General features: G+C 47.3%; 1 protein-coding gene and 1 pseudogene across 2 annotated transcripts in view; both read left to right on the plus strand.

Annotated features, from left to right (window-relative positions):
* Positions 1 to 3,625: 3,625 nt before the first annotated feature.
* MYO5B (myosin VB) overlaps positions 3,626 to 20,486 on the plus strand; it is a 361,242-nt gene continuing 344,381 nt past the window's right edge. The window contains exon 1 of the mRNA XM_082416526.1: positions 3,626 to 3,756. Within this exon, the coding sequence (XP_082272652.1) occupies positions 3,730 to 3,756 (27 nt within the window). The 5' untranslated portion in view covers positions 3,626 to 3,729. The remainder of the gene's footprint in view (positions 3,757 to 20,486) is intronic.
* LOC309639418 (cofilin-1 pseudogene) lies at positions 3,655 to 20,194 on the plus strand (annotated as a pseudogene). Its single transcript, XR_014268568.1, has 2 exons — positions 3,655 to 3,756; positions 13,896 to 20,194. The product of XR_014268568.1 is annotated as a cofilin-1 pseudogene (transcript).

Below are 20,486 nucleotides of genomic sequence, written 5' to 3' on the forward strand. Positions count from 1 at the left end.
AAGACTTGACTAGTGCAGAATCTGCTTCCAAGCTCACTCACTTAGCTATTAGGAGAATTCAGTTTCTCGAGGGTCTGAGGCCACCCTTAGTTTCTTGTCACATGGGTCGCTCCATAGGGCAGTTCACAATATGTCAGCTTGCTTCATCAGAGCAAGCATATGAGAAGAGCCAGAGAAAATTCCAGCAAGACAAAAGTCACAGTCATATAACCTAATCATGGAAGTGATGTCCCGTCATCACCTTTGCTATGTTTTATTTGCTATAAGCAAATCACTAGGTCCAGCCAACACACAATTCACCTACTATTTCTTGAGTTCTATTTTGTGCAAGACATTGTGTTAGGACGTGCAGAGGATACAAATATGGGTCAGGTGTGGTCCCTGCCTTCAAGGCCCTGAGAGCCTAGTGTTGAGGAGGGGCCAGGGATATTAGCACACACATAACACAGGGTGCAGTGAGGGGAGCTTCTTAAGTGCAGATGAATGCTTTGGAAGTTCAGAGTTCTTCCTCATTTGTATATGATGGAAAGCCCCATCAGGAAGGAGGAGGAGGAAGGACACCAAGGCACTCCCAATGGACGTCTTCTCTTTACTTTGAGACGCCATGGAGCACAGAGCAGTGTTTCTTGAAGTATGAGCTCTATACCACCTGGGGTACTTACTAAACATGAGGACTCATGGCCCACATGTGGACCAACTGGAATAGCATCCCCTGGCATCCCCTTCATCCTGATACCCACTAACATTTGGGAACCACTGGCAAGTGCTTAGCCTCTAGCGTGGGGTAGAGTTGGGTTGAATACTGGCTCTCTGACCTAGAACACCTCTCCCCCCACCCCCCAGCCTCACTTTGCGCATCCGTGAAACAGAGTTAACATCCAAACCTCCTTTAAAGGGTTGCTCTGAGGCTCAGACAAGATCACAGAAGTAAAGCCCTTGGTAAGTTTCCTGGCACAAAGTAAGTTTTCAAATGTCTTTATTATTATTCAAAGGAGGGAAAGCCCATATCTGATTGTGGGGTTAGAAATCCACAAAGCTCTGGCCAAGAGTAATATACTCCTCAAGGATGTGATTCAGCTCAGTCAGTATGAATTCAGCTTTTAATTTGTGCCAGGTATGATGGAAGCCAGAAAGTTGGAACTGGGTTGGGGGTGGGAAGAAAGGATGGTAACACGAGTCGCAGGTTGGCCCGAGGGCCTAGCAGGATCGCTAACATTGCCTCTCTGGCAGGTGGAAAGGTGGGTCTAAAGGTTAGAATTGGATTTGAGAGTTAACATTGCAGTAAGAGGTGAGATAGGGGGCATGGCTGAGAAGAAAGGTGAGATCTGGGAAATAGGCCACAGTTTTACTCAGGAACCAGGAAGAGAAAGCAGAAGGTGTGGTTAGCGAGGCTGGGAAAACAAGAGGAGAAAAATGAGAGGACAGTGGAGGACAACAATGTGGGGAGTCAGTTACCACCCCATGCTTCAGAGGGAGAAGGCAATTTCAATAGGATGGGGCTGAGAGGGAGCAGCTAAGGAAGGAATTAAAGCAGCGACTCTTAACCTTGACTGTCATTAGAACCACCTGAAAACTCTTAAAAATCCCTTTGCCCAGGCAGCATCCAAAACAAATTAAATCAGAATTTCTGGGAGTGGGAGCCAGGCATTTGTCTTTGTAAAAGTGATTCCAATGTGCAGAAGGTGTTGAGAACCAGTGAATTTCGTGGGACTGGGCAGTAAAAGCGACCACTTCAACAATTTAGCCGGAAAGGAGAACAGAGGAAAAGTCAAGAGGCAGCTGAGAGAGAGAGTTGCTGGTGGAGAGATGGGACCATGATGGAGCACGGTGGTGAAGGCAAGGGGATCTGGAGCTGAGGTGCGTGTTGAGCCTCAGCGAGGAGTCTTTCTTAGCCTGAGAGGGAAGAACCCCCCAGGAGGTGTGAAGACACCCCGTTTCCTCCCTGGGGAGGAAGAACCCCCCAGGAGGTGTGAAGACCAGCCCCACCCCCAGCCCTTCTGATTGAGTAGGTCTGCAGTGAGGCCCCATATTTTGTCTTTCTAAAAAGTTCCCAGGTGATACTGATGGCCCTGGGGGCCACACTTCAAGAATTATCAGAATATAGGGAAGGAAACTACGCAGACAGATTTCAGAGGGAGAGAGACATGATGGAATCCTTTCTGCTCTTGCCAGTGATATGAAGAGCTCCCTTTGAGATCCAAGAAGAGTTGCCCAAGCTTTGGTCACTGCATTTGTCAACACTGGAAGCACAATCCTTTAGAGTTATGGAGGAACTTAAAAAAATCAGATACTGGGGTCCCACCCTTCACCAGTGAATAGGAGTTCCTCAGGGTGGGGTCCCTTCCTTGGAACTGTTAAAGCTCCCCAGGTGATTCTCATTGAGGAAGCATGGTTGAGAAGGGCGGCAGGTGGATTAAATGGGGACCCTACCTTCCAAGTGGGAAGGTCTTAAGTGGGATGAGTCTAAGAATCACCTTGCAGGGAGCGGAGCTCCGGAACAACTGTAGCGATGGATGTTCTGATTGATAACCACTCTCAGAGGCCATCCCTCATTCAGGTACAAACGCCACCTCAAAAGAGCGTGTCTCCTCCTATAGCGCCTGCTCTCCCTTTTACTGACTCCTGCCAATTATTTTCCTTTTTGGCTGAAATTTCTACTTTTTGTTGGAAGTGGAAGAGGGAGTGAAGCTGCCAAGCGTCACTGGCAGAAGCGACAAAAGTAAATGAGATAGGGAGCGGCAGAGGGATTGAGAGTGTGCGTGAGAGAGAGGAGAGAAGATGTGAGGCTTCCCAGAAAAGCAAACAGTTCTCTGATGGGGGCGGCCAGGAGCCTAGCCGGAAGCTGTGGGTGAAACCCGCAAAGTGGAGAAGAGTTACGACTCCCACGTTCTGATCAGGATTTCAGCGCAGGGAGCTGTTTGGCGGAGACAATCTTTAGTATATCCAAAACGCCTTAGTAACAGTCTACACATAACTGAATTTTAATAATGAAAATGTTAATGCCCACGTAAAACCCAGAGAAAAATGTATGGAGCCTTTCGGCCGCAGGCATCTCTCCTTATTATTCCTCTTCTCCCTTCTCTGGTGCTTCCTCCTCTTTTTTTCTGGTCTCCAATGGGTCCCCGCCCAGCCTTCCAGAGCGCAGTCTGCGCAGAGAGGGGACGCCGCGCTGCAGGTGTCGGCACCCGGCGCGCACCTGTCCCAAGAGCGCCCGGTGTCCAGCAGGGGGCGGACGGCGCCTGCTCCTCGCGCGGCCCCGCCCCTGGCCGGGAGGACCCAGCTGCGGCGCGGGGCGCGGGAGGCGCGGCCCCCGCAGGGCTCAAAGGCGGCGGTGGCGGCGCCCCGGCAGGCAGGACGCGCGCCCGCCCTCTTCCTCCCGCGCCGCCTCCCATACCTGAGCGGGGAGCGGCGCCGCGCGGCCTCTCCCCCGCCCGCCACTCCTGCCCGGCCGCCGCTGCGCCGCCGCCGCCGCCGCCGCCGCGGGAGTAAAGGTCGCGTCGGCCGAGAGCGAGCCGGCCGCGGCGCCTCCAGGAAGCCGGCGGGGCAGGTCGGGGAAGAGAGAAAAGAACCGAGAAACTCTCGGGCAGCCCGGGAAGATGGCGCCAGACGGGCCGGCCGTGGACTGAGAGCCGCCGGGGCCGCGAGGAGCCGGGACCCGCCGCCCCCAGGACACGAGCGAGGGCCGCCCGCTGGCCACGGGGTCCGGGCTCGGCCCGGCCCGCGGGGGTCATGTCGGTCAGCGAGCTGTACAGCCAGGTGAGTGCGGGCCGCGCCGGGCCCGGGGTACGGGTGAGGGCTGCGGGGCGGGCGGCTCTCGGGGGCGCCTTCTCCTGCGGCTCCGCGGGGCTGGGAGCGGCGGGGGACGCCGCCTCCGCGCCCCGAACTTCGGGAGGCGGAGAAAGTTTGGCTGTTCCGGGAGCGCCCCGCGCTGACCGCTCGCGGCTCCCGCCCCGGCCAGGGCTGTCCCCCGCTCCCCGACGCTCTGCCGTCGCTGTGCTCGTCCCGGCTCCGTCCGGCTGAGGTCCCCGAACTGAGGGGGTGTCCCCGCCAGCTCGGAGCCTAGAGCGCGGGGACCGCCCCCCGCGGTGGTCGCATGCTCGTGGACCCCACCTCGGTGCTCTGCAGCGTGAGCTCCCGAGGGCGACCCTCTCGAGTGCCAACGAGGGGGAACCCTGAACTTGGGGGTGGGGTATTCCTCAATCTGGGGGTGGGGAGAGAAGGGGACTCAACCTGGTGAGAGGGGCGCGGCGGCTCTTGGGTGGGTAAGCAGTGGGTAAAGGATGCTCGAGCGATCTGGAGAGAGCCCAGGGAAGCGCATTCTTACTTTGCCGCGGGTGGGCATTTTGAGGCGGCCCCTCTGGGTGGGCACTCGGTGGGCTTCAGTCATTGCGGGAGGGGGTCGGAGTAATGCTGACTCGGGGGTGGAGTGTGGATTTCCAGGATGTCCTCAAGGTCAGAATGGATGCGCAGGGCTCCTTCCTTAGAGTCGGGAACAGGTGCGGCCGCAGGACTCCCTGCTTCCGCAGCAGTTGCTGTGATTAAAGTTAGAGACCAGCCACGGCTTCCCCAAGCGCCCACAGCGGAGCTGCAGCCGCCCGGGCCCCCTCGGGTTTCAACTTGGCATTGAGGGGCGGTTGAGGGGGTGAGGGGCATTTAAGCTACCCCTCCCCCCCCCCTTTAAAAAAATAAGTTTTGGATGTCCGGACACGTCGTCCGCCGGTTTTTCTTCTCTGTGGCCGGGACACGTTTGACAGTGCTTCGTGCCCACCTCTTCGTTTGCAGAGGGGTGCGCGGTGCGCGCGTGGGTTGTGGGTGTGTGATTCCCAGGACTTGGGCCCGGGCCAACAGGTCTGGGCGGGGGAGGAAGAGCTACTTCCGCATCCTCACCTGGCGACTGCTCAGAGCTGCCCCCGCGCGTGGGCGAGCCCTTCAGCGGGGTGGGCTGGCCACCCCTTATCGTTTGAGGAATTTTCGAATCCCTTCTTCCTCCTGGAGGGAGACAGGGCCGAGGCGGGAAGACGCGAGGTGGCAGTGGAGGGTGTCACCTGGCTGGGGGCGGGGTCACCATAACCTGGTGCACCTGCTCCACCCTCACCAGGTCCCCTGGCAGCGCCCGCTGATGAAAGACAGCTTCTGGGAGGAAAGGATGTGAGGTTCGCGCCAGGGGTGAAAACTGTGGCGTTTCTGGCTTTGGAAGAGCATCCTATCCCGCTTACCCGTGGGAGTCTAGGAGGAGTCCTGAAAGTTGTTTCCCTGAAGCAGTTACCCGGAACCTCAACGGGAGGCTGGAAACCAGCGAGGCAGGGAAAAATCTGGAGTGTAGAGTGCTGAAGCTTTGTCACACTAAAGTGCACAAAGTATACTGAGTGCACACTCAGTATACCTGCAATGTATCATAAAGTACTTTATCAGACAGTAACTAATTGCTGTATTATATGAAGCTAATGGACAATCGAATAAACCCTTAATTTTTGGAGCCCTGATTTTGAAAAACAAGAACACTGGGTTGCTTTTAAAGACAACTTTCAGGGAAAACACTCAATTTGATTTTTAGTTAGAAATGAGTATATTGCATGTTAATTATTAGGAATGATGAGTTAGTGGGAGTCTGAGCTAAAGTTCCAGTGTACTTTTTCTTCTTTTAAAAAATTATTTATTTTGGCTGCGCTGGGTCTTCGTTGTGGCGTGCGGGCTCTTCATTGTGGTATGTGGGATCTTAGTTCCCTAACCAGGGATCGAACCTGGGCTCCCTGCATTGGGAGCACGGAGTCCTATCCACTGGACCACCAGGGAAGTCCCCCAGTGTACTTCTTCTTGACTTACGGATATAGGGACAAAAAGGGTTCATGAGGAAAAGGTCTTGGAAAGGCGCTCAAGGTGCTTAAGAAAAAAAGTAGCTTCGTTGGTGTGAGCGTTTGGCATACTTAATCCAAAAAGAGTCTTAGAATTTCTCCCTAAGGCCCAGGAACTGTACCTCACTGTTAATGGGTTTCTAGTTCTTAATCCTTTCTAGGTTTATGAATCTCAAATTGAGATTCTTCTGTGGCCCACGCAGTAGCTTCCAGCCAGATCGCATCTTGAGCAGCTGTTACTTTTTCTGGCAGAGTTGAACACACTTATGCTTTACTACGAGAAGCAGTTGTGTTGTTTCCCAACCACTGTCACCCCACTTGCTAGGCTGGATTCTCAGTATGCACATGAGTCATGAATTATACAGAGAAATCGTGCCTGTGACTCAGATTCACTTTGTTTCTTGGGGGAGATGATTTGTTCATTTTAGTGTATTATCAAAATATCCAATGTTCCTTTTTATTTTTAACTTGCTAGTGGGCTTTTCTAATGTGATGAACACTGGATCCAGGCATGCCCTTTTAATGTATTATGCATGATGGAAATAATGATCTATTATGCCAACAGCATTTATGAGTGGGATGGAAATTTTAAAGCCCTTTATTGATTATACCTGTTGTTTTAGTGACATGGTAGGAAGATATTGTTACTGGAATACGAGACGCTTATTTAAGTATATAAATTAGCCTGTAAGTACTATAAATAGTTTCAGGTAAGAATTTGGTATATTAGTCTATTCCCAGTTGCTGAAGAAAAGACTTTCTTCTTTTCCTCCCTCCACGTTAACTGTTTTCTTGCTCTTTGTCTATCTGTTCTCTCCAGCTGGAGGCTTATATGCTATGTGGATTTTTTTTTGGAGTTGATTTTAGTCATTGGCAAAGGGCACTTCCTATAACAAAGGCACTCCTGTTTTCAGAAGACCCAACACCTTGCCTTTGAGAAATTACTTTCTTTGTACTGAGGTTTTTCTCGGTGGGAAAGAGAATCGGAGTCAATGCCAGAGGCTTTGAGGATGATGTCAAGGTGAGTCAGCCTCATCCACCCTTACAGAAACGCGGAGCTGATGATGGGCTCTCGTGTCACAGATGGCACGTATGTGACAAGCGTTAGTACTTTGCTTCCAACCCACAGGAAAAGACAATATTGTACAAATCAAATTAGCTCAGGTCCCAGGAAGATTCCCAAACATGTGCAAGCATGGTAAACATGATTTGATTATGACAAATGCAGAAAATAGTCTGATTTTTAAAGTATAAAATACATAACCTCTCTTTCAGGCTGAATGAGACAACGCTTCTCTATACAAGGGTTATTCTGGATGAAAAATTTAAACACTGCTCTCTCAAATAATGAGGTTTTCAGTATGCTGCTTTGGTTCTAGCCAGCAGAGTGACTGGGAAATCACCAGGCTGAAACCAGCACCTTCAAATAATCCCTATCCTGGTTGTTTTTTAGTTGATAGGTGGTGTTCTGAGCAGTGGATTTTTGAATGCTGCTAGGAGGTGACTTTACTAGTGGACATGCCCTTTGTGTGTCACTGATGGGCTTTGAGCTCGGGGGCCTTTACGAAGGGCACTGTTTTGGGGCCAATCCTTTGGAAAGTAGAACTTGGGCTGGTGTTCTCTAACTGTCCCTTACCTGCGCATCAGGTAATGCAGCCTTCTCCCAAGTTTCAGTCTGGAAGGCAGCAAGAGGCTCGTGTTCCCTCTGTGCCCACCGGTAGAGACTCGAGGACCTGGAGGCCAAGGGTGGCAGACGCCGTTAGCGCTCTTCCGCCTGCCCTGTGCTGTCCTCCAGCGCACTGCCTGGTGCTTGCTTACTCCCAGCGGTCAGCACCTGTGTCACCGTCAAAGGTTCCTGGAGCCTGAGAATTGATGTCTCCCAAGGGGACAGTCTTTTAACCAACGGGAGTGTAACAGCTGTAGCTTCCAGTACCCCCACCTTGGGAACAGAACGGCTCTCTGGTGAGGCCCACGCAGTTTCCAGAGCTCCCGTGCACCCGGTCTCTCCCCTGGGGCCTCTTGGGAGAGCTTGCTTTTCAGCTGCTAGTTTCTTCCCATTTCCTTTCTGTTGATGTGCTCCTAATATTTCATTTCATTAGCTTCAGGATGGCCACCCATTAGAAGGCTTTCTGACAGCTCCAGGCCTGGTTGGAGTCTAAGTATATTATTGTGCTTATTTTGTTCAACAGAGAGATAGCATTCTCTTGTTGTTGGAGGGCCAAGGTCCCTCTGAGTAGAAACTAAATAGACATTTTAAATTCCGGCATGTGTGTGTATGTGTTTTGATACTGTCATTTTCTGTGGTACAAGTTAGCTATCAACTATACTGCTTATAATATATAAGTCCACCTACTGCCCTCCCTAAGTGATAGACTACTTGTCACTATCCATACAGGATTGTCAGGGTAAACTTGGATGGGTTTGAAATACTAGTTGACCTCTGTTTTGTAATTCAGTACCTTCCCAAAAACCACATTAAAAAGCAGCCCATTTTAAAGTGAGCGGAGCATGTGTGCCCTGATGTACTTGTCTACACAAGCACATTTTGCATCGTCATTGGACAATAAAACCTAAATACACAAAGTTAACTAACAATCCAACATGACCCACGTGCCACGAGCAGATACTCATAGTTACAGCCGTTCTATAGAACCATCGGTCAGGTGGGCAGTGGGACATGAGTGGGCCCAGAAGAATGAATAGGCTTTGAATACACCTGGAGACTGAGAAGGGCACTGTTAGTAGGAGACGGTAGAGTGAGTTTAAGCATGGACAGCCATGAGTAGTAACTACAGTAGTATTTTAAAACTCTTATGAAAATCTTAGCCTTACAGAAAAGTTGCAAAAATAGCAGAGTTCCTGTTATATATTTCCAGATTGCCGTGATGTTAACACCTCATAAGTAGAGTGCAATCACTGAAACCAGGAGATGAACATTTGTACGACATTACTGACTTGTCCTCAAGCCTGATGGGAATTTCACCAGTTTTTGCACTACTGACCTTCCCGGGGCCGGGAGCCCATGCAGGAGTCCACACTGCGTTTAGCATCACAGCTGCCTCGTCTCCTCTGATTGGCGACAGTTCCTCAGTTTCAATTTCTCCTTTTGACCTTGGCAATTTGAGAGTATTGGTCAGTTATTTTGTAGAATGAACCTCAATTTGGGTTTGTCTGATGTTTTCCCATGCTTAGATGGAGGTTATGAATTTGTGGCACAGAAGCGATGTGCCTTCCTCAGTGCACCATCTCAGGAGATTTGTGATATCAGTGTCTCATTTACTGATGGTGTCACTTTGATCCCTTGGTTAAGGTGATGTCTGTCAGTTTCCTTTTCTTGAAGACTGGTATTTAGAAACTAAGATCTGGGTGCTAGTTGTGCTTATTACTGTTTTTTAAATAGTCATTTAGAGATTACTGAGCCTGGAACCTCAAATGTTTGATTATGCGGGCAAGGGAAGAAGAGTCGTATATGACCTTGAAGTTTCCAGCTTGAGGATGGACAGAAATAAAGAAGTTGAGATGGGGCAAGGATAATGCTTGATTGTGACACGTTTAGTTAGGGGTGACAATGGTTTGTCTAAGTGGAAATATTTACATCTGAGGATGTATGAACGAGCTTAGAGGAGAAATGGGTTCTGGGGTTCTTGCAAATAAAAGATGCCTGGGTATTTGCTTTCCTCTAAGAAATGCAATTGTCTTACAGCATGATTTTAATAAAGATGAGGTCAGGACCTTGGCATGGGCAGTCTGGCCTCTTTGGTCATGATCTTGCTGTGGACCGTACGGGGTAGTGCAGTTACACATTATCAACTCTATGACACTTCGGAGCAGATACTTTCTGAGCCTTGATTGCTTAATCTGAAAAATTGGCATGGTACCTGCATTATAAGGTTATTGGAGGATTATGTGATCTGACATACGTGAAGTGCCTGCCTAGCGCAGTGTCTGGCACACTGTATGCACCTGGCAACTGTTCATCAGCTTATTTCCCCCTTCAGTCGTGATGCTGGATGGTGGCCTTTTCTCCTAACCCTCTCCTGCCATCCTGCAGGGGTATTGGTCATAAGGGGACTTGGCGAGAGAGAAAGGGAAGAATTGCTACAAATACATAACTATCTGAGCAATAGACAACCAAGGCATGGGGGAAAAGGCTCCTATCCCCCACGGCCCCCTGGGGAAGGAGAAAGAGCAGTTTGAAAGAAGCTTGAAATTTAAGCTGTGCCTCCCGGTCTCCTATTAGAGCTTTAAAGGAAAATTAAAACAATTTTTCACCATGTTCTTTTATTATTTTTTTTTAATACAAATGATTGTTGAAACCATTCATACAATGCAAGAAAGGCAAAGGCTCTGTAATCCCATTCCCAGACAGCTCCTGTTAACCACTGATGTATACTAGACTAGCGCGCAGTGTCCAGTAGGGTAACCACATGTGACTGTTGAGCACTTGAGGTGAGGCTGGCCTAAACTGGGATGAGTACACGCCAGATTTCCAAGATTGAGTACAAAAAAATGAATGTAAAATATCTCACTTATGCTTTTTTATGTTGATTAAATGTTCAAATAATATTTTGGATATAATGTGGCTACTAGAAAATTTAAAATTCCACATGTAGTTTGCCTCACTTCTGTTGGGCAGTACTGCTTTAGACTTAACGCATGATGCAGTATATACTTATATGTATGGCATGATCCTATTTTTTATTTTAAATCTTAATCTACTATGGCTTTTTTCTCCCTGTAGCATATAAAGGCAATTTTACCATTTTAATGGCTGCATAATAGGGCACTGTATGTTTGTGCTGTAATGTTTTTAACCATTCCCATTTTGGTGAACATTTAATTGGTTCCAGTTTTTTGATATTGTGAAAAATGTTTGCAGAACATTCTTGGAACCTTCCAGTATTTTTAGGATGGATTCCCCAAGGTGGAATTCCTGGCATGCACTTTTATGAGTCTTCATTGATAAGGCCAGTAGTCTCCAGAAAAGAACTGCTCTGTTTCTTCACCCCTCCCGGGCACTGGTCATTGTTTCCTCTTTTTAAACGGACACTGAACAGTTTATTTTTGTTTAAAGTTGACTTTCTTTGGAGGGTTGAGTATCTTTTCATATGCTTGGTGTGTTCATTTGTAGTTTTCTTTGTATTTCCTCTGTTAAGACATTATTTATAACTCTGTTTTTGCTCACTAAATGATTATATTTGTAGACATAGGAAGTCGTGGAAACCAGAATGTTCAGGATAAAATGTTACAAATACATATTTTAAATAAGGCACCTTGGCATGAGTTTTCACCTTCGCTTGTTTGGAACTTACGCATCTCTGAGCCCTACAATTGGAAAAGCACTGGTTATGATAGGTACCGTTTATCAACTGCTTTTGAGCCAGGTCATTTCTAAGAGCTGTATGTTCACCCATTTAATAATAACACTATGATGTAGGCACCCCCGTCATCCTCATTTACAAACGACGGACCTCTGCCTTACTTGCCCAAAGCCACACTCCTCGTCTGACCACTCTGCTGCCTTCCACGAGGTTCTGTCCCAGTGATGGTGGGTCTGGAACATCATTTGTGCATAAAAGAGGCCCTAATGTGGAGCCTCCTTTCTACCAGCACTGCCCTGCCCGCCAGCAGCCGGGAGGAAGGAGAAAGGAAAGTCTCTGAGTACAGAAAAAGGGCAGATGGTCTGACCCATAGTTCTTCCCTCGGGGATCTGCTGCTTTGCCTTCCACCACCACACGCAGCCCCTAGACAGCCTGGTGCTTCTTAAAACTGCCCCACATGTAGGCAGAACCCTTGTTTTTGGCTCTCCTTAGGCCACGTAAGCCCCAAAAGAGGGTCACATCTTCAAAAAGGGGTAAATATAACAATCAAAAGGTGTACATGAAACTCAAGCAGTGTAAAATTATTTGATTTTAAATCTAACCCTCCTTTCATCCCAGGGCACTGGTCTGCTTTCCAGCACTTTCCCTGTCTCCATCTCTCTCTGAAGCATCTTCTTTCCTATCCTGCTTGATGTCTGATGGGCGTTTCATTCCCTTTCTGAGCTAAGATCAGGGAAGCGGGTCTGAGACTCCTGGTAGCTCTCTCCCATCTGCCCACTTAGCTGAAGGTTTTCACATTTATGGGTGTGCCCTGCTCACTGCCTATTGGCTGGACAGGTGTTTGGAAAATGAGCTCACCTTCACTCAGGATGTCAGCTTGACCATCAGAGACAAGGCCCCTTCCTCCAGCATATGAGGGCAGAGCCTTACAGGAGGATACCCAGGACCCAGACCATTGCCTATTACAACTTTAGGTTCTTATCAGGGACTTTGTCAAAGCACTTTAGAAGCTCCTCCAAGCAGGAGCATTTTAGGTTTGATATGAGGAGGAGGTCCTCAAGTTGTCTGGGTCCTGGTGTAGGTGAGCACTGGTATATCTTGCTAATTTGTTGTGGGAATGATCAAGCTTATGTATCTGAGCTCCGAGTTAATGGCATATAATGTTCCTCTTAAAGTTTATTCAAGGGCCTATACATTATTACTCTCCTTTGAACGATTCTAATAGTGACATGACCCCTGTAGGCTTTTCTCTCCTTTGCTGAAGTTTGGGGAGGAATGAAGAGGCCCATCAGGAAAGATACTTAACGATTTTCCTGTAGAGCTTTTGCCATTATAAAACTCAAACGTGTAGTGGCATGAAATCCTAAAAGGAACGAGAATACCCAGATGCCTTCTGCGTGGAATTCAAAGACTTGGCTTATAATCTCTTCAGCACTAAGCAATTCAGGTCCCCTGGCTTAGGGACTCCACAAGAAAAAAAGTACTGGGCAGTAGGATGTCAGTTCTGCTGTATCGTGACCTGGATACTGTGTATTTATGGGGTAGATGAAAAGGTAAAATATTTGAATTGGTAAATTGTGCTGTATTCAACTATCTTTTGTGTGCCCTGGTCTTTCAGTTTAGACTCTGGTTTAATTTCCTTTTGCTAACTGCCCACCCAGACCCCAGTGCAGTCCCACCAATGATAAGATGCATGCTCAGAACATATTACCTGACTTCATATGATGCCCAGCTTAGGTATCACTTAAGGTGCTTTAGAGAGGAATCCACACAGAATTGACACCATATTTATGAATTTCTGAAATCACCAAAATGAACAGTATTGGTGAAGGATATACATGTGATAAAGTGAGTAAAAACCAGGGAACGAGGGAAAAGGCAACTAGAATAGTAGGTATCCGGGGAGGGTGGGGTTGGCGGGGGAGCAGGAGTGGGAACAGCGCTGTTAGCGGGCTGCTAGATTTCCTGACGGTTTCTCGGGTATTCATTTTATTGCTGTGCTTCATCAATTACATAATAAAGAAAGGTGATTGTGCAGAAAATAGGGTGAGGTACAAAGCCAAATTTAAAAAAGCTTTGAGATTGTAGGTAATTTTAGAATGTGTTTCGCTGTGTGCAGTTGATGGTTGGGTGTGTATATTTGCACAGCTGCTCTCGTTGAAGATGTAGGTTGAATCTTCTGCTCACATCCCTCACTTTTCCCAAGATAGGATTTTGTGTACTGTAGGGACTCAGTAAATGCCCTTGAACTGGTTTAAAGATCACCTGTACTCCCTTCCTGTTTCCAGGCCGTAGCCCTTCGAGGAAAGCCCTTTTTTCACCAAGGAACTGCATGTACTGTCATGTTATCTGTCATTTTGGCTTAGAGTACCTGGTGGAAAGCCCATCTGTATCTTCTGGCACTTGCCTAAATCTATGGAATGTGGAGCCCCTGTCAGGAGATAATTAAATGTTGTTTTTCTTTTTTATTATTGTGCACAAAGGCTTGGCACAAGGTATGAACGTGGGTTAACAGCAAAGCAACATTTGTGGATATGAACGCTAATGTAACTGCCTTGTTTTAGAATATCCTAATTTCACACAATTTTGATCACATATGTAGTTTTTTGCTCTTACCTTCCTAAGGTTATCATTTACATTAAAAGCATAATCATTTTTTTTTCACTTAACTCAAGTTTTTATTAACAATCTCATCAAGACTCATGGATATTTGCATGATTAGGTGGGGGTGAATACGGACTCCATCCTTCATGTGAGATCGAACAAAGCAGGCAACAGTGAATCAGGGAGGAAAAATCTGATGGAGTTTGTTTCAGTCGTCTTCTCTCCCACAGGAACAATAATAATACTCATAGTTTTCATCTGAAGATTCAGACCATCTTCTATGTTCATCGCTTGGCCAACACCTGTAGAGAGTACTTTCTGCCTGTAGTGATGTGTGTCACAGCCTGTGCGTGAGGCAGAGAGGAAGAGCCCATCCCTGCAAAGTAGTCTTTGACCTTGAGTTCTTCCAGTCCAGTGGTTCATTTGTTGTATGAATAAGTATTAAGGGGGTATTTGTACATTAAAAGGAGATAAGTTGCTTTATCTTGTCTCATCAGATTTAATCAAATTCTTAATTTGCTTACACTTGCTAATGAGAGCTAATGTTTAGTTGTGAACTAAGGAAAATGAATGTCTCCTTAGCCACAAACTAGTGTTTCTTTGCTGTCAAGCTGCTTGCTTTTTTAATGGTCATTTTACTGTGTATACATGTGTGTAACTATGTAACAAGCTGTGTGCACTGAAATGGTAAGAATACCCTTAAAATGTGATTTTTATGACTAACACGTCAGATCCTACCTGTATGAATGCTGTTTCCTTCAGGATGTTCCCTTCCTTTGGCAGAGGCACAAGGATACTGGAGCTCATCAATACCTCTTCTGAAATTGGCTTCAAATCTGATGATGCATTCTTTTTCCTTTGCATGGTGGCAAAATCTGTGCCTGGAAGGTATGCTTTCTTTTCTGGAAACATCCAAGAGTTATTCAAAGAACTAAGCTGGTTGAGTAAGGTAGGAATTCGCTGACTTATATTTCTGTTACAGGCAAAGTGTGACTTGCAGGTACTGAGGACAGTGGTGCGTGGCCTCTTACTAGCGGGAGAGGTAGTCGGGCTTCAGATGCTCTCAGCGGTCAATCAGGGTCGAGCCTCCCAGGCCGTCAGAAAAATACTCATTTGAATGTAGCAGTTCTGGTTTGTTTGGTTAAAAACTTAAGGGCTCACCAAATTTTATAGTAACACTGATTTATAGTCCCATTTAAATATATATGTATGTTAACTTATTACATGGCATATAGTTGCCTCAGTGTTATGACAAGTATAATAACATTAATAAATACTTACTGATTTAAGAATCAAATGGAAAGCTCATTCCACCTAATTCCCTAAAATGCTCTTTTGAAAGTAGATGGAAGGATGATCTTTTTTTTTAAATTTAAAAAATTTTTGGCTACGTTGGGTCTTCGTTGCTGCACGTGGGCTTTCTCTGGGTGCGGCGAGTGGGGACTACTCTTTGTTGCGGCGTGCGGGCTTCTCATTGTGGTGGCTTCTCTTGTTGCGGAGCATGGGCTCTAGGCGCGCAGGCTTCAGTACTTGTGGCTCACGGGCTTAGCTGCTCCATGGCATGTGGGGTCTTCCCGGACCAGGGCTCGAACCCGTGTCTCCTGTATTGGCCCACGGATTCTTAACCACTGCGCCACCAGAGAAGTCCTGAAGGATGCTCTTTGTACCTTCTTACCCCAGCTATGCATCAGGCAGGATAAGAAAGGAAGGCAGAGCAGTATTATTTGCAATTGCCAAAAGGAGGAAGCAACCCAGTGTTCATCATGAATGGATGGATAAACGAAACGGAGTACATCCATACAAAGGAATATTATTCAGCCTTAGAAAGGAAGGACGTTGGTTCAGTCGGATCCCAGCACTGGCTGCAGTGACTCCTGTCTTTTCTGGCTCTCCTCGCTATCGCCCTTTCACTTGTAGAAACGTGGTCTCCAGTGTAGCTGTCTCTGGTGTCATCAAAGTGTTCAATGACATGAAGGTGCGTAAGTCGTCTTCACCAGAGGATGTGAAGAAGCGCAAGAAGGCGGTGCTCTTCTGCCTGAGCGAGGACACGAAGAACCTCATTCTGGAGGAGGGTGAGGGGATGCTGGTAGGTGATGTGGGCCAGACCGCAGACGACCCCTATCCTTGTCAAGGTGCTGCCACACAAGGACTGCCACTACGCCCTCTGTGATGCAGCCTGTGAGACCAAGGAGAGCAAGAAGGAGGCCTGGGCCTCGAGTCTGCACCCCTGAAGAGCAAAATGATCTATGCCAGCTCCAAGGATGCCATCGAATAGAAGCTGATGGGGATCAAGCATGAGTTAGAAGCAAACTGCTACGAGGAGGTCAAGGACCACTGCACCCTGGCAGAGAAGCTGGGAGTCAGCCTCTTCATCTCTCTGGAGGGCAAACCCCAGACCTGCTCACGGGGGTTGCAGGCTGCCCCCTTCCTGCCAGACCAGAGGGGCTGGGGGGATCCCAGCAGGGGGCGGGCAATCCCTTCACTCAAGTTGCCAAACAGCTTCCCCACCTCCTGGACCATCCTCCTCCCTCCATCCCTGAAGGTTCTGGCCTTCCCAAACTGCTTTTGATCTTCTTCTTGGGTTGAAGCAGATTAAGCTCAAACAGGGGTATGCCTGGGGGAGGGAGCACTGTATTTTTTTACCACCCCAGTTCCCCATCTGTTCCTTCCCTTTCCCATGCTGCCAACTTCTAATAGCAGTAGTGACTCTGTCCTTGTGTGTTTAGTTCTGTATATAAATGCAGTGTTGTAGAGATGACCCCTCCCTGTGCCGCCTGGTTCCCCTTCCCTTTTTCCCCTGGTCGTGGCCACTCATGGAAGCAGGACTAGTAAGGGACCTTCAATTAAAAACAAACAGAATACAAAGGAAAGAAGGACATTCTGACACATGCTAAACATTGATGAACCTTGAGGACATTATGCCAAGTGAAATAAGCCAGTTATAACATGACAACAATTGTATAATTCCACTTACGAAGGTATCTACAGGAGTCAAATTCATAGAGACAAAGCAGAATGGCAGTTATGGGAGGGAGGGGAGAGTAGAGAGTTGTTTAAATGGATGCGGAATTTCAGTTTTGCAAGATGAGAAGTTCTGGAGGTGCCTGGTGGTGATAGCTGCACAACAATGTGAATGTGCTTAATGCCACCGAACTGTACATTTAAAAATGGTGAGGATAGTAAACTATGTGTATTATACCACAATTAAAAAAAACTCTGGAGAAAAAAGGGCAGGGAAAATATGGTGGTCAAGAGTATAACCTTTAGACTCAATAGACCTGGGTTTTGAGTATTGGTGTCCTGTCTGTGTCACCCTCGTACCACCACCACCCCCCCCCCCGCCACCCCGCACCGGCATTTACCACCTGTATGGCCTTAGACAGTTGCTCAACTTCTAGGCTTCATTTATCTGTAAAACAGGGGTAAGAAGCTGGTACAGCCCTCAGAGGCTTGTTGATGAGATAAAATGAGAACACGTGAACTGTATTAGTTGGTGCTAACCCTGTTGCTAGGAGAAGGTCTTATCCTTGGGAAGCCACAGTCCAGTGCAGGACAGTGTGGGGTGAGAGCCTGAAGGGCTGGGAAGGTTGCTGTGGGTGCTGATTCACTGGTTCCAACTCCTGCGTGTGGGCGGCCAGCCTTGGATTGGGTCCTGTCATTCACCAGCATTGGTGGAGAAGCTCTAGGGCTGTGCACATGCTTTTCCTCTTTCAGGTGTGGGGAAGGAAAGAACAAAAGGAGTCTTAAAGTCCTGGCTTTGTGGACCACCTGTCATCTCAAATCTTCAACCCTAGCACTCCACACCTAACTGTTCTATAGCTTAAAATTGTGGGACGCCCCCGATTGTACCGGGAGGAGCATCCCACCTTGACACCACTAACAGGATGCCTGTATCTATCTTTTGCTCTCCCTGGCACTTGGCGGATGTCTATATCTATCTATTGCTCTTCCTGACACTTGGCGTACTAGGCTATTTTGGTTGCAAGGGCACGTCAAGATGTAGGCTCTGCTCTAAGGATGCTCTCTTAGGAACCAGGCTTAGCTGATCTGAGCAGCCTGGCCTAAGAGATCAGCACAGTATTAGGGTACCAGAAAGATGCTCACCCTTTCTGAGACTTTAGGGACCAGGTTATCCTGTCAGCAGCAGGGATGCATTTCCTTCCACGCCAGTGCCATTAATGTGACTCCGTTACTCTTGGCTCTGCCCTTTTCCCTGTCTTCTTACCTCTGCCTTGGGTAAACACCCCTTTCTGAATCTCCAGTTCCAGGTTAGATTGGCTGTACTATCTGCTGTTACTCCCGTGTCACTAATGACAAAAGCTTTAAAGCTTTTGTAGAAAGCAGACTCTTGAGTGGCTGTTCCTGGGCAGGTACACGTGGTCCAAGGGGCTTCTGAAGATGGATCATCACTGGGAACCACGTGTCTCCCTCAGAAGAGGCTGTGGATGTTACAGGCACTAGAGCTATGGTTTTCCCACTTCCAGGTGCATCGGAATGACCCAGAGAACTAGCAAAACTGTAGATGCTGCCTCTCATCCCTGTAGAGTAGGATTTGGGGGATTGAGCCTGGGACTGGTTTTGTTTTTTGCTAGGTCATGGCTATTTGTGGTACTTGGATCCTTCTGCTTGAGTTTCTAATCTGGTTTTTGACTATTGTCAGTCCCTGCCTTGGTTTCTGGTGGTGGTTTCCACATCTGACCTGCTATTAGACCCTAAAAACAATACTGGGATATGGGCTTTAACATCTGCTATTACAATAGTCCAATAATAGACTTTTTTTTTTTCCTTTTTGGATTTTGTGCATCTCCTCTGCTAAAAGTATTCTACATCTTCTTTTTCTCCAGGTGCTTCCTCTACTTCCTCCCTCCTCCCTTGCCTCACATTCCTTAACCTTCTGTAATGCATCCTTAATAAAAGCTCTAGGGATTGCCCACTGCATTAATATCCCTGAAATCTGACCGGCACTATGAAACCACTGCCAGGCTGCTAGGGTTACACAACACTCAGCCATGTAGAGAGCCCTTACTGAATGGGGCAGACGCTAAGGGTATCAGTATGAACTGTGCTCAAGTCGCAATGTGAACCATTGCAGAAATCAGAAACTGCCTTAAATGCTGGCCACAGAATAATGTGTCCAGGGCTGTAAATAACTCCAGCAGCTCTGGAACTGTAGCCTATATCTAAAACGATGTAGCTAAGTGCCAGCCAAATAATTAGTTAGGCTATAATTGTTTTCCACTTTATCTCACTCAGTAAGTCAACTCTTGGCTTAATGCTGGAATTTGAAATCTCGCCTTAACGTTTCTTGTGCTTTGCCAGGGGGCTCAGTGGTTGCAATTTCCTGATGAGCTATGTTTATGCATCTCCGGTTTTTCCTGTGAATTTACAGGGCACCTTAATAAATTATAATTTTTCAGTTATTCGCTGTGGTAAACAATGGTTAGAATTTGAGTTCATGGCACTGAGATGGGAAGTTTGATTGTTTTCAGTCATACACTTTCTGGTTCAACAGCGTTACACAAGTGGGAAGTAGCACTGATGCTACTCTGTGCCAGTTTGGGCTGTGAACTCTGAGTCTGAAGCTTTATTCTGCGGAGATGTGCATTTTCAGCTCATCATGATGGCCAGAATTTCCCTCGCCCACAGCTGAAATGTCTTCCATTCTTGGTCTCAATTGGTTGGGCAGTATTATGGAACCGATACAAGTATTTGAGACTCTTCTTGATGTCAGGCACAGCGCTGGATGTAAGAGGCACATAAGGCATGGTCCTCATTAACTTACAATTATATTCCATGTAATAAGTGCCATCCAGGAGTAGTGAGTGAAGGAAGTGTCTTACCAAGAGGACAAGAGTGGTAGGACGTGACCCCCGTGTAGCAGGAAGTTGTTGAGGTTCTTGGGCTGTCATGGCAGCTCTTAAGACAGCGGTATAGGAGGAAGTCTCACCTCTTCCCTCCTGTCAGTCCCTCAATGGGCCCTTCTGTCTCCTGCCTCTTAGCGTGGGGAAGGGCATATCCACCCCCTGCCCCAGAACCACACTTCATTGGGTAGTGATGAAGCTCCGAATCGCATCACCCGGGGGCTTCCAGCCTCCAGAGCTGTTCCTTCTCTGAGCTCTGTCTTCTCAGAGCTCACTGGAATGGGAGCCCCATTTGTCCGCTTGGAAGACTGCTTTTCCTCCCTCCAGCCTCAGGGGCTCAAGTCTGCAGGTAGGACAGCTGGTTGGATGTAGGGGACATCCAACCAGCTGACTGGATGGGAAAGGACAGGGCTGAAGTTTGGTTTGTGTAGCCTTTTAAGATGGGGAAAACATCAAATAGTGATGTCAAAGAATGATTCCCATAAATTACCATGCCATCTGAGGAGGAAGGCGAAGATGAGAGTATATAAAATCCAAACAAACAAAATGTTTATAAGCTGTTATAAGGGTATGTTTATTGTACTCTTCTTTTTAGAGCATAAAGATACAGTGTTACCCAGAGTATGGAAGAATATTTGCATGAATCTTTTCAGAGCTGCCTCTAACACTGAGCCGAGCCTTTGCAGCTTATTCCTGAGAACAAAGTTAATTTAGCACCAACTTTTATCCATAAAACGTGGATTATCTTGATTTATGTAACTGTTTTAGTTTTACTCTTTTCACATTGTTTTAAGTGGGCATCATATGAAGTTTTTTCAAAGCTTGGTGTTCATCATCTCCCTTATAAA

This window comes from Balaenoptera physalus (assembly GCF_965194825.1).
Source record: "Balaenoptera physalus genome assembly, chromosome: 12".
In the NCBI taxonomy this organism is placed as follows: domain Eukaryota; kingdom Metazoa; phylum Chordata; class Mammalia; order Artiodactyla; family Balaenopteridae; genus Balaenoptera; species Balaenoptera physalus.